The sequence below is a fragment of the Thermobia domestica genome, chromosome 4, assembly GCF_964235325.1.
Source record: "Thermobia domestica chromosome 4, izTheDome1.hap1.1, whole genome shotgun sequence".
NCBI lineage: Eukaryota > Metazoa > Arthropoda > Insecta > Zygentoma > Lepismatidae > Thermobia > Thermobia domestica.
The window spans coordinates 318242078-318257247 of NC_137457.1; the positions used below are offsets into that span (position 1 = coordinate 318242078).

Here is a 15170-nt window from a genome sequence, read left to right on the forward strand (position 1 = left end):
TTTTTCTTATTTTACAAATTTTTATTTTATTAGCTTAATAATAAATTAAAAATCCTTACACTTCTAAATCTGATCTTTTTTCTCTACTTCCTGCTATCAAGCGAATTATATCTGACGTGGAGAGATCGATACCTGAATGCATACGAGAAAAGTTTTGGTACTGGTAATGGCCGACGAAAGCATGTCAGCATTGTGCATTTAGTTAATGGTAGGAAGGTCGGGGACCTTGTTCTGGCAGTGAATGGTAACAAGTTGTCGCTGAAATTTCAAGATGGCTTCAGTCATGGTTGCCAGCCGATTAAGGTACTCATGTCCAAAATTATTGTCGCATGACTATAAATACGTTGTTGAAGGAATATAATTTGATAACAAATTCGCCCGGTATTTCTTATAATGTTAGTATGTGTATAACCGGCAAAGGCATGTATGTGGCAAATTTCATATCAAAAGAGCAGTAAATAAGAACAATAAAACGAAAATAAAACTTTCTTGTCCATTTAGCAACATTTTGTTTTACTCATTCTAATTTTCGTATTTATAATTCTTTTCCTATGAAATTTACCACAAAAATACATTTCCCAATTATACACATAGTATCAATATTAAAAGTACTCTGCAAAATCATTATCATTTTATTTTCTTACAAGAAGGCAGTTATAGATATGCGACAATCACTTTGGACGTGAGTGTACATCGATTAATTATCGAAGTGTTGTTTATTATCTTATTCGAAATAAACAGTGCTATACGTTGTTCCCGTTCCCTTATCCGGGGCTGAGCTTTACATGCCAAAAGGCCACAAATAACATTTTAAATAATAATAATAATAAGAAGAAGAAGAAGAACAATGATCTGTAAATTTTGCTTCTTCACATGAAAAATCCTGTACACTCCCGTGTCAAGCAACCTTGATTCCCTGAATGATTTGTACCGATAACGGCCAAAATTAATCGCTGAAACGTCTACAATTAAGATTATCATTGTACACCGGTCGGGTAAGCTTTATTGGTATATACAGAAACTATTTGAATCAATGGCGAAAGCTTACAAAACTCGTATTACCATAACATTACTTTAATATTATTACATTGTTATATCCTTCAGCATCCACGAATATGCGACCGAATTACAGTACTGGGTTATTTTTAAGACTTTTTCTTGTATAATATTGTGATCAGGATAAATTGCTGGGAAATGTCTGATTATTTTATATTTTTCGAATATACAAAATCTACCGGTACACATAAGTTCTTTCAATTCTATTTTTGTAACTTTTTATATATAGAGGTTTGTAAAATGGAAAGTGTAACTTATTTCCTTTCTATAATTGATAAATATGTTTAACAAGAATAATTCACACATTTTACTTTTTTTCCTTTCTTTTTCTTATTAATACACATAAGGGTTTAAAAAATCTTTTCAACACATGATTGCGCAGCATATTATATTTAGTATTTTACTATAAACCAAACTGTCTTACATATATACTTATGTAACATACATAACTGCAGTATCACCGAATAACACACACAATCAATACGAACTTGGCCGGCTTCTATTTTCTCCCTAAATTTTCTTTCACACCCCACTTGTTGGAGAGCTAATATATATACGAATATACAGGGTGTCTCAAAAATCTCCTGACATAGGGTAATTCTGTTATTATCAGAGTTACAACAAAACGTAAGAAGGAAAACAGTCTCCAAATATGTTGTTTTCAATCTAAAGTGAAAGATTTTTTTTTCTTACATCGGACGAGCCGTTTGGGCTGCACACTCCTTATGCGCCCAATATTAAAATGAAAATGCAACGTTGCCACTTCCTGGACCCACAACATAAAGTGAATGGGGGCTAGTCATTGACACATAAGCGTCAAAGACAGTGACTTCATTCACTTATATTGTGGGCAGTGGCGAAGCGTACTATGAGGCTCTGAGGCCGGGTCTACCCTGTTTTCTACCGTATATTTTCTTTATCTTTGGTTTCTTATAAAAAAAAGTCAATACTTCAACATTTCGTTTTTTTCGGTAACAAAATAGTAGATTGGAAACACTTGGAAACCCTTGTGCCTAAGCCTCATCAGCTCACTAGACAGGCTTATGGGTTATGCTGCTCAAGGAGCGAAGCTATTATCGCTGGGAATTGCACATATTCTTGGCAAGGCGCGAAGGCTCGCCTCTGGGAGTTTAGTTTTAGCGTTGAAGGCATCTTTCAATGCTAATATGTTATAAAATTATTTCCTTAACACAGAGTAAAATGTTTGTGTGTAGAATTATGTATTTATATTAGTGATAACTTGTTTTATTTAAGTATATACTTTTAGAAGTCATTCAGAGTAGGTGTTTTTTTTTTTCCTACATGTGGCCTGGTCCATAATAGCTTGTAGAATATAAGTCTGATGCATTAAACATCTGTATAAATCTACCAAACGCTACCGTACACGATAAAATAATAATATTTGTGTGTAATTTTAGTTGAATTTTCCACTTCATAGAATCAGTTGGGTATTTACGATTTTGTTTCTGGGGGCTTTGCTAACTTTATTTATGGAAATGTGAAAATTCTGAAATATATACAAAACAAAAAAAAAAAGTTGCAAATAAAATTTCGGTGAGTGCTTAATCCCGGAAGCCACCCCCTTAAATTTACCACTGCATAAATACAATATTAAATATCTTGCGTTGATTCAAATGAAGTTCCTTCTGAACATTAACATTTCTAGTGAAGGCATTACCACGTGATGTAGTATAATTTTAAATATTTTATAATATATTAAATGTTATTTGTGTTATTAGTTTATCGGGCCTACCCTACTTGTAGGATTACGCTTCGCCACTGGTGGTGAGTCGAGGTAAATGGTAACGTTGCATTTTCACTTAACATTGGGCACGTAACGAGTGTACAGCCCAAATGGCTCGTCCGATTTGGAAAAAAAATCCTTCACTTTAGATTGAAAACATCATATTTGGAGACGGTTTCCCCCCTTACATTATGTTGTATAACAGAGTTATCCCTATGTCAGGGGATTTTTGAGACACCCTGTATATATATATTATATATATAATTTACTTGCCAAATATACACAAAATACTCTTTGCAATTAGCCTGAGACACATCTAAACTAGTAAAAAAAAATAATAATGACAGTCTTATAATTAAGCAGTCATATATATATATTACTAATATCGCATCAGCTTATCATTTAAGATAACGTACTCTTATCAATCTTAGAAAGCAGAAAACTCAAAAATAATGCAGCATAAGAATCAATAGTTATTCTAATATTATTTTTATCATATTATATTATAGATTTCTTGCGTAAATTCTGTAGGAAACTTTACGAACTGAAGATAAGTTTTAACGCTGTATATTTCTTGTTACAATTATTATAACACATACTGTATTTTTCATTCACTTAGTAATTTCTTAGCCTTTATTAGTATTATTTTGTTAATGCAAATTTATTAAGAAAAACGAACAACAATCAACAAATATATTAAATATATAAGTTTTTAAGAAGGGCAGTGTAAAGAACACGAAACAACCCTGCAAACCCAGACATGCTTCTTCATACAAACAGAACGTACTCGGGGAAACAAACAAACAAACAAAAACGGGGGTTCAACTCAAACCCGTTCAGTACCAAAGATGACTAAAGATCACCTGTGATCATTTTAAGATATTAGCAGACAAAAATTGATGACTTGAGCGCCAAAACCTACTTATCAGCCATATATATTTTTCAAGCAAAATTCTATGTGAAATGTATATCTAATGTAAAGGAGCTCGAATTACCAGAATGCTTACAGTATTTCCCTGGAATTTTAAAAAGTGTCCGAAATTATGAAGTGTACCATGATTGGCTACGTGTGAAGATAACACTCTGGGTTTGCAGGACCATCGTACATACAAGAACATCTAATTACGCGAAAAGATAAACGAGCATGAAGCTTATTTACTAAGTACCATTTTTTTTTCTTCATTAAATCAATATATCACTTCAATGTTTCTCTTACTGAACCGTCGTTTTCACTACATTTATTAAAATTGACATATTGTTAAGTGACATCGAAGTGACAATTTTAACTTCTGTTATCACTGATTCTAACAACTTTTTTTGGCTTAACAAGTCTTTTAAAATGTAATACAATTACCAGTGAAACAATTACTTAAACATTTTAGCATGTTCATGAAACTGACAGCAAACACAGAAACATTAACCCATGTTCAACATGATCAATATTTGAAGAAAAAAAAATCATAACAACAAAACGCAAATATTTTCTCTTTACGATCGTTGTAATTATGATTATCGTCAAATGTTACTTAGTAACTCCCTAATGATTTCGCTTTGTTTTATGTAACTTGTTCTACTAAAATGAAAATATTTTAATTACTTGTTGAGCGAATGAAGCATATTTGCAATAATAACAATATAATTACTGACCTATAATGTTTCTTAATTACATGTTTTTTTAGGCCTATATTTCAATTCGTCTAGCGGTCAATTTTTGTCACGGCAGCAGAAGACTTATTTTCCTATGTAGATTTTCACATAGTTGTAATATATGTTACAACTAACAGCCATATGTTGTAATATATATATATGTGTGTTAGCGGTTTTATATAAGGTATTCACAAGCAGTCTAATTAGAAGCTCTAACCTATTGATATATGAATATACTTAACTTTTTTGTAGGGGTTCTTTGATAATATTTGCTTGTAGATAATCAATAACTCGTTATTGATACATCATATAAAGACGCTAATATATATATATATATATATATATATATATATATATATATATACAAGTATTTTTACAATGTACACTCATATCCAAAATTATTGTCGCATGTCGATAAATATGTTGTAGGAATACAATTTAATAACGAATTCACCGGGTATTTCTTACAATGTTAGTATGTGTATAATCGGCAAAGATATTTATGTGGCAAATTTCATGTCAAAAGAGCAGTAAATAAGAACAATAAAACGAAAATAAAATTTTATTGTCCATTTAGCAACATTTTGTTTTACTCGTTCTAACTTTCATATGTATAATTCTTTTCCTATGAAATTTATCACAAATATACATTTCCCGATTATACACATAGGATCAATGTTAAAAGTACCCTGTAAAATCATTATCAAACTATATTCTTACAAGAAGACAATTATAGATATGCGACAATCATTTCGGACATGAGTGTATCACTGGTAGCTGCAATAACTGTGTAAATATCTGTATATGAAAACAATCTAAGCCTTCTACCCTGATGAAAATTGACAGCAGAGCAATTGAAATGCAAGCCCAAAATAAGTCTAATTTGTCTACATCTAGTGTTTTCATTAATTTTGCAACATGTTTCAAAAACGTTCTGTTTTTGTAGTTATAAGTTATGGATTCTCCCGATAATTCACGTTAGTATATTGCGGAAAATCAGAATGAAGACCCCCCACTTCTGATAAATACATTATTTCCGTTTTTCTGTACGGTATAAGAATTTCTTAAATTTCCCCACCAGAAATATGAATTTACTATTGTTTTTACATCATCAAAATATATTTTATTAACATCATAATACGGGAATATGTAGACAATTATCAGAAGTGCCTTATATTGCAAAATGCAGTTATTTTACACACTTTTAACAATTGTAAATTTAAATTCGAAAATCAGAAGAAAATGATTTTTTTGTTTGTTTGTATGTTTTCAAGTATGAAATGAAATAGTTTATGAAAAACAAAATAAAAACTCTTTTATTACAATTTTAAGACTAGGTCTTATTATATACATGCAGAAGTTTTTGTGAAAATAAAAATTATGTATACATAAAAAGGTTTGGTAAACAAAACAAAAAAAAAACTCAAACACCCTGTCTTCCGCAATAAATACATCAGAAATATCACAAGAAGCCTTGTGAAATTACAACATTCTATCAACCATTTTGTTTGCGGGAAACTTGATCAGTTCCTTATTTTACAATGTTACTCTCCACCAATATAGTATTAAATGATCATCATTATTTCTTTATGCAAGGTTGTCAACCGCCGTACTTTATCCAAAAAGTACCTAACTTGTGACTATTTTCAATACTAATAACACAGTTTTACAAAACACTTCATACAAAATACAGCAATAAATTGCGTATACCATACCATATAGTCCATGCACAGAAAAAAAAAATCCAAAAACACATTACATAATAAAATACTTAAAAATCTGCACCATGCAAAACAACTATATTTTTTCCGTTAAAAAAAAAAAAAGACAAATTGGTGTGCACCATTTCCTTAGGTTCCTACCAGCATCCTATACAAATAGCCTTCCTCCTGCTGAAACAAAAAATAAATTGTACAATTTAATGCATTATAATTGGGATGTTATTTGTAATTAAGACATGAATAATCTTATCCAGTATCAGGTATCTTGTAATTCACTCAAGGTGGCTTCAGTTAGTGTTGCCTGATTCTTCAGAGGGAAGAAAGGAAGATTTTACGACTTTTAGGGACAAAACAAAAAGAAAGGTTTTTCTATTTTTAGAGGCAAAAAGAGAAGATTTTACAACTTTTAGAGGGGAAAAAATGAGATTTTTACGATTTTTAGGGACAAAAGAGGAAGATTTTTACGATTATTAGAGGCAGAAACGGAAGACCACGATTTTTAGGAGCAAAAAGAAAGATTGTATTATTTTTAGGGCCAAAAAGGGAGATTTTATGATTTTCAGCAGCAAAAAACGAAGATTTTACTATTTTTAGGGGTAAAAAAGAAAGATTTTCTATTTTTAGGAGCAAAAAGGATGGTTTTATGAATTTTAGGAGCAAAAAAGGGAAATTTTACGATTTTTAGGGGTACATATATATATATATATATATATATCAGTGGCGTATTTACGATTTTGTTTCGGGAGGGGCTTTGCTAACTTTCGGAGGGGCTTTGTCTGAAAATGTGAAAATTCTGCAAGATATTTCATTTACTTTACTATACTAAGTAAGATTTCGGAGGGGGGGCTTAAGCCCGGAAGCCACCCCCCTAAATACGCCACTGATATATATATATATATATATATATATATATATATATATATATATGATACTCAAAATTTACATATAATAAAATGAACACATACAATCTAAAATAATAACCTAGAACAGTGATTCTCAAACTTTCCGATAACGCGGACCACTTATTCATTCGGAAAGTGATCTCCGGACCCCCTTGCAATGCTATCTGAAATTTCACATGTTATTAAAAAAAATATACTGATTAGAATTACCACTAACAAGAAAAAGATCAAGAAAAATAATGCAATAAGTAATTTACTCTAAAGATACATGATTGTTTCCTAGTGAACGAAATTTCAATTGAAAATACAGTAAATTTACAGACTGAAAATTATTATTTTAAAATAAAATTTACTTGATAAACAACGTTCTGAAATGTGGGGTCACTGATGTGAGGAATGAAATTCTTTGTTTTTCCATAATTACATCCAGATCTGGAATAAGTTTTGTCACCACCAATCTTAGGTTCAACTCCACATTAAGACGATTTCACTTTAAGGTTTTAATGCTTCAAAGAGCACAAAAGGTCTCCTCACGTAAGTAAGTGGTAGACAATTCTTCATACTTAACAGGACAGGAATTTGGTAAAGTACGAAAATATTTAAATTTACAAACGTAGGTATAATTTCTAATTGCTTTCCTTTCGTGACGGAAAAAAAAAATACTTCTTGCATAACAGCTGAGAGTTCCATCTTATTACAATACATTTCCATTTTTAGGTGTCGCGGACCCCTTGGCTAGAACCCGCGGACTCCACTTTGAGAACTAGGTGTTTTATTAAAAATAATTACAACCTACAAAACATAAAAAAAAAATATATCGCAATTCCTGGTGGGAGCTAATGTGGTTTGGATTCCATGTTAAGCTGCAGGTTCTCATCTGGTATGGACTCATTGCTGAGAAAAACACCAAACCAACATGTATATTACACAGAACCTAGTTGCCTTTTAACTGTATTTTAATGAAGGCTGCATCTCCTAATAGTTCCATAACCCTTTTTATATTGCAAGGATTCCCACAACACGACAGACGCACGTGTCAACTCAACACGTGCTATTGATTATAAACAATAGCAGACAAGAAGCCGACACGAAAGACACCGAGGAACACCGAAAGAAGACGGACCTCACGGAAGGACCCGGAAAGGACAAATAAAAGGAGGACCACCGAGGGACCCAGGATCAATCGTCCAACTAACTGAATCACCTACACCGCCCTGAGGTCGCACTGGACTAGGGGTCCTTTCTACAACCAAGCCTCGCGAAGCTGCCTTGAGCTCAGGGGGCTATCCTTCCAGACTAACCGAACCGGCAGGTGCCTTGGAGACTGCCTTGAGAGAAGGGGCACCGTGCAAAACACCTATTCTCCTCTACTTGGATATTAACAGTATTGTACTCTTTGTAATCAAAGACGTTTTGTATTTATCGAATTTTATAATAAATAGGTGAAGGGGATAAATCTCGGTCCATTATTGACTCTACCAAAATCATTACAACATGTTCAAAAAATCCTTGTAGTACATATCGAAATTCACAATCACTTGGACTTCTGCCTTTATTAGGTCACAGTAGCTCCTGTTCCTTACATTAATAACTCTACATCACGATCAATCGAAATTGTGATACTGAGACGGGTTGACAAGCGAAGGCTAAGATGAAGAAAAAAATCCTCAAGCATAAGACTGGAACGCACACGATCGATCGAAATTGTGTGGTAAAAATCCTCTTCTTGCGTGTTCAGCCACGTTGTCACGAAGTGTTTCACTTCCTTGTCTGAAGCGAAGCAATGGTCTCCTACGTACTGCCTCAAGTACGGAAACAGGTGACAGTCGCATGGAGCAGGATTCGGGTTGTAGGGAGGGTGGTGAGGATCTGTTAAAATCTGTTGATACCGTGCAAGGTCAGAAACTGTGCTCTTCGTCGGTGACGTTTTCTCTAGCAGACGCAAACTTTTGACACCATTCTGCGACATGATGACGAGACTATTAGTCTCCCCGTAAACTTCTACCAGCTGCCGGTGAATTTCAGTCATGATTACAGGTTTCGCATACAGAAATCGAATAACTGAGCGAACTTCTTCGCGAGACCAGTTTCCCAAACGAGAAGCAATTTGTGTTTATCTGAAAATTAGCACCGTACGTGGCAAGTGGCTGAAACTGCAGTTGCCTACTCGATGTATTAAAATTACCGCACACTTCTCATTCCTCTATAACAGACGAAACTCCAGTAACCTTGTAACGTTAGTTTCTGATTCTCCCTCGTATTTTTCAATGTCAGTTGTAATGTTTTTGTTTTAATGTCTTAAAGAAATGTGTAGGGAAATAAGTCATACAAATAATATAATTCTTCTGTTTTAATTCATTTATATACCACCAATATTACATTACTCGCACAGAGTGCTTAACGCGCCCAAAGGTGTTATGGCAAAATGCGCGTCCGCTCGAAGCTATTAATGACAAATAATTTTTCATTGCAAATACGTAAAAGTTAATTATCTTACCTTCAGCATCGATAGGGACTACAACATTCCGATTCCATCTGACTCTTGGTTTCCTTTCTTTTCGAAAAACATAGCATCCTACGAAAAAAAAAAAGAAAATACACATACTAATTAAACTTGTACATAAATCAATCTATGTAGATTTCTACATGCATAGAGTACTAGATATATTTAACCGATTACAACGGACCCGGGACCTGGTCTGATAACGAAAAAGTCGGTAAACCCGAAAATCACCATTCCATAGCCCCGAAATTGTATAGCATACGTGGTTTAAAATTATGCTTACAGTGTTATAATTCAATAAATTTAACTTACCAAAAAAATATATATCTGGGTCTGAGAAGTAAAGTAGTCTGTCATAAATTATTAATTTCATAGAAGAAAAAAAAATGAAATCATTTAAGTTTTACGTCTCACGGTTATGCCGATTAGGCAAAAGAAGACGTGATGATGAGTGATGAATGAAATGGTGGAATGAAGAAAGTGGGAGGAAACGGGAGGACCCCGGGAAAACCCACGAGCACGGTGTTTGTCCACCACAAAGTCCACACGGCGCTAACTGGGATCGAACCAGAGACCCCAAGCGCCAGAGATGAACGCTCTACCACTGAGCCACCGCCCCCCCCCCCCCCAATTTCACAGAAGAAGCCAAAAAGTGTTTTTAAGACAATATTTTGTTGAATTGCGTCGATTGTTTATTGACCGAAAACTTGTTCACTTCTTGCGTCCCAGTTGTCCACATCTCAAAACTTTCCTAGTGTCCCTCGTACTAATGTAAGTAAGAAAAAATATGATAACTCAATTTCGGCCAAAAACTGACTTGGCATAGTTTACCTCTCAGCCCCAGATATATCGACCACAAGTTGCTCCTGTGACACTCAGTTGAACGAATACTGTGCGAGGGGGTATCAAAAAGTTCGTGCAATCGCTTAGAAGGTGACGACCTACGAACCTCCTCGGCTTAGGTCCTTGTATGTTAGCCATGGTTAACCATGCGAACTCCGAACTTTGGGGGCACAGAGTGTCATTAAGTTTCTCCATCTTCAGGGGAAATCAGAAAAGCAGATCCACGAAGAGATAAAAGAAGTCTATGGGGATGAAAACCTATTCATTCTATGAAATTATGGGGGTCATAATGACAGATTACCTACAACACGGGCAAACTATTATTAATATCTATTATTCCCATATCATGACTAAATTACGAGAGGAACTGAACAAGAAATGTCATGGATTGGTCACAAAATGGGTGCAGCTGTTGCCAGATAATGCACCAGCTCATTCCGACCATGCATCCATGATGAAGGTAGTAGGATTAGGACATGAAATAATACCCCACCCTTATACTCACCAGACCTAGTACTAAGCAACTTCTTTTCTTTCTCTTCTCAGAAATAATGCGTCCACTTTGACAGCAAGGAAGACGTCATTTCCGACGTTGAACTTGGTTTCAAAGCCAGACTGCAGACTTTTACAGAACGGGCTTACGGAAGTGAAGAACAGCTGGCAAAAATGTGTCGCTAGACACAATGACTACGTAGAAACGAACTAATACTATTATGGTGACACAGTTCTTTAGCGTGGATCTCTTCTAGGTGATTGCACTAACTTTTTGATACTTCCTCGTATACTGAATAAAGCACACTAGACCAGCGTTTCCCAACCATTTTCAACTTGCGGCACACTACGGGTGTAACTTGAATTCTCGCGGCACACTCATAGATATTATTATTATTATTATTATTATTATTATTATTATTATTATTATTATTATTATTATTATTATATTATTATTATTATTATTTGCAAATATAAAATACCATGGTAATTTTTTTCTGTGATTACTGATCTCCTTCTCACAGAGAGGAAAGCTCGATCACTGGTTTTCCCCTATGCTAATTCATTATGCTTATTTTTTTATTCTAATTTTAAATTAGAAAACAATTGCAATGAAATATAGGACTCAGATTTTTAAAAATACGCTTTCTTTTTTGAAAACTGTATCCAACCTTTCACTAAGAACGAAGATCACTAAATAACGAACGAACAAACAAATGTCTTGTACTTTTAACTTTACTGTTTTAACCAAAACCGGTGCATATTATTGCAATCACACAGCTTGCGATGCGTCGAAGTCAAAACTCACCTCTTGAACAAAGTGTTGTTCTGTCATTCACGTGCGAATGAGTGTTCTACGAACGTTCACTTGACGCGTACCGTACAAGTGCTTTCATTTCTCGGTGTTAGTATGACTCTCAATTGAAGCGTAACATAGCAACTAACCGTGGAAATGTGTACGAGCCGAAATACTGTCTGCTACACAGTAATAAATGTAGAATAATATATTACAGTTACAGTAATTTTTTCCATGGTAGAAATTCATAGTAATGTGAAATACAAAAATATACATTTTTTTCCTATCTTGCAATTTGGTTGCTATAGAATTAATTTTGTTTCGATTTCCTCGCGGCACACCAGCGGTCCATTCGCGGCACACCGGTTGGGAAACGCTGCACTAGACTATAACAGTTATTTTCGCTGTATGTGTATTTACGGTGTCGAAATTAGAACTTCCGTTCTCTTCTACTTTCTACGGCACTACTATTATATGTTACCTACAACTGATGCTAAATATTACCATTAACAGTTTCAAAACGTATAATCGTAAATTTATTTGTTGCTTACAATTAGGAAACATGCTCCAAGCATAACTGCCTTCATTTTCACATCCAAATCCATTGGGAAAGTGATTCCAAAGTGATCAGAATCCGTAAACGCCTCCCTCAAAAGTCCAGACCACTGTTTAGAAATTTTTCCTACCTGCGTCTGACCGTCACTAGACATTACCTGAAACAATGCAAAAGTATACTAAAGTTAGAGAATGTACTTTCTTGTATGCACTAGAATACTAATGTATAATAAAATAAAATAAAATAAAAAGTGCGTGGTAAGTTTTCTTCTATATTTATTCAATTGTCGCGATCTTTAATTTGAAGAAACCTGTGAGCTGTTATTACAAACCTAACATTTTCCCAAAGCTACATATCCCAATCCTGTGTTTCCCTTTTCTTATGTGCAATACCGTATCCTTTGTCCGATTTTATAATAGGAGTCTGTAAAACGGCACAGATAATGAATAATATATAATAATTAAATTTTATAAAGAACACTCAACTGTTTACAACTTCCTGTGACTGCATCCATATTTTGTTCAGTGTTGACAATTCCTAATTCCGTCTTATAATAATTATTGTTAGGTATTCTCTCTTTCGGCAGGTCCTGGGACTAACGAGTTTTTTTTTTTTTTCACCTTTCTCTATCTTCAGCTTTTTCTTTTAACTCCCAATATTTTCTTCTATTTTTCAAATCATCGATCACTTGTATTCTTCTTCTTCCTATTCCTCGCTTTCCTTCCATCTTTCTTTCTATGGCGGTATGGAGAAGACAATTTCTTCACAAGATGTGTCCAATCCAATTGCCTTTCTACGAAGGATGGTGGCTAGAAGCGTCCTCTTCTATTCTATCCGTTTTAAAACGTCTTCGTTTGTTACTCTTTCTGTCCATTTTATCTTCTCCACCTTCCTCCAACACTACACTTCGAAGCTCTCTAAATATTTCTTCTCTAACTTCCGCCATGTCCAAGTGTCTGAACCATACAGTCCAATGTTCCATATATAGCAATTGGCCAACTTCTTCATTAGTCCAAGACAATCAACTGGAAAGCACTACACCTCTAAGATTATTATGAATAACATTTTGAGAGGATTGACGAAAAACATGTGAGGAAACTGCATATGAGACATATGAGACCAGAATGTTTGTCACTTCAGTTTACAGAATCATTACGGAAAAGTTAAAGATGAGAAAAACCGCTGCTAGATGAGTTCCGCATGATCTGAGTAAACTAGAGAATCGGAAAATACTTCCCCGCCCACCATATAGTCCTGATTTGAGTCCATCAGACTTTGTTTCCCAAACTGAACAAACCACTCCGTGGAAAACGTTTCGATACAAATGATAAAGCTTCCAGTCAGGTGACCCGAGTGATTAGACAGCTCAACAATGAAGGTGCACTATCTGGAATACACAATTTACCAAAACGCTGTGAAGCTGTCATAAGCAAGAATAGAGATTATATTGAAGGCCTGTAAAGGTATTTTGTACAATAAATTATTTACTTCCATAATATATTTCAGTGTGCAGAACTTTTGAAATGACCCTCGTAATTTACAATAGTCTTGTATTATTATTATTGATATTATTATTATGCAATAGTAGTACTAGTATTGGTGGTGATGGATTTTGTTGGTGACAATCAGATAGTGTAACAGTAACATTTAAACCAGTCAATTCCGAATTTATACGTTTCCTTAATATGGGATTGTTTTAATTCTTATACGAAAATTTTCATGAACTTTACGAAACGACTTACCTTGAATTCTACGTCTCCAAAGAAACTGCACGTAAGAAATGGACCTTCGATTTTAAGAACAACATCACCCGATGCATTCTTTACTTTAAACTGTGGGCAAAAAATGCTCCATTCTTGCTCTATTGTCCCTACAACATTGCCTGGTGGCGCAGATACTTCCATTATCTGTAAGATACAACGAAATAAATTATATGGATAAATGAAATGAATGAAGGAAAACATTATAAAGGCTGTTCTAATAAGATTCCAAGGTTTTTCGCATATTTTATTCAATAACATATTTGAACAAAGCTTATATTTTAATTTTAGTACGTATAAACGCATTTCAATTAAATGTGGACCACAATACCTCATAAATGTCTGTGGAGTCTTTCACAACTTATTCGACATTAAAAAGTGGGAAGAAAGGGAGAGTCCTGAGAAAGCCCAAACACATTGTTTGTCCATCACAAAGCCCACTTGCATCACTAAAGCACGAGCTGAGATCGAACCAGGGATCTCATGCACTAGAGGTGAATGTTCTGCCACTGAGCCACCGCGCCCTCGGGGTAAATAAAAACAAGACCTCCTGCCTAAACTACTACTCAGCTCTGCATCTCAGGTTGAATACCCACAGAACCTACTGCCTAAAGTGATGTCTGAACCACTACTCAGGCCTGCAAATCAGGTTTACTACGGATGGGCAAAACCGGTTTTTATTTTTTAAAAACCGAAACCCGAAAAACCGACATTTCGGTTTTCTCCGAAACCGGTTCGATTTTTCACCGAAACCGGTTTCGATGAAAACTTTTGGAAAACCCACAAAACTATTTCTGTGGAAACGGATTCGGTTTCCGGAGAACAACGAAACACTATTCTGGTCAGCAATAGAACAAATTTTGGAAAAAATCCGGAACCGGTTTTGAAGAAAACCGAAACCGGATCCAGTGAAAAACCGAACCGGTTTTGGTGAAAACTGAAGCCGTTTTTTCTAAAAACCGAAAAACCTGTTTTTATGCCCACCACTATTGAGTACCCACAAGACTACTGCCTAGAATAACGTACGAACCACTACTCAGGCCTGCATCCGAGATTGAGCATTTATAAGACCTACTGCCTAAAGTGAGGTCCGAACTACTTCTCAGGCTTGTATCCCAGGTCGAGTACCCACAAGACCTATTGCCTATAG

General features: G+C 34.7%; 1 protein-coding gene across 5 annotated transcripts in view; it reads right to left on the reverse strand.

Moving 5' to 3' along the window:
* Positions 1–15170, reverse strand: part of scramb1 (phospholipid scramblase 1) — a 71671-nt gene continuing 56501 nt past the window's right edge. For 4 of the 5 annotated variants that reach the window (XM_081756583.1, XM_081756579.1, XM_081756580.1 and 1 more), the window contains 4 exons: positions 14003–14167; positions 12256–12417; positions 9568–9645; positions 1–6339 (listed from right to left, as the gene is read on the reverse strand). In XM_081756583.1, coding sequence (XP_081612709.1) covers positions 9586–9645; positions 12256–12417; positions 14003–14167 — 387 coding nt within the window. In that variant the 3' untranslated portion in view covers positions 1–6339; positions 9568–9585. The remainder of the gene's footprint in view (positions 6340–9567; positions 9646–12255; positions 12418–14002; positions 14168–15170) is intronic. The other variant, XM_081756582.1, reaches the window with a different exon arrangement.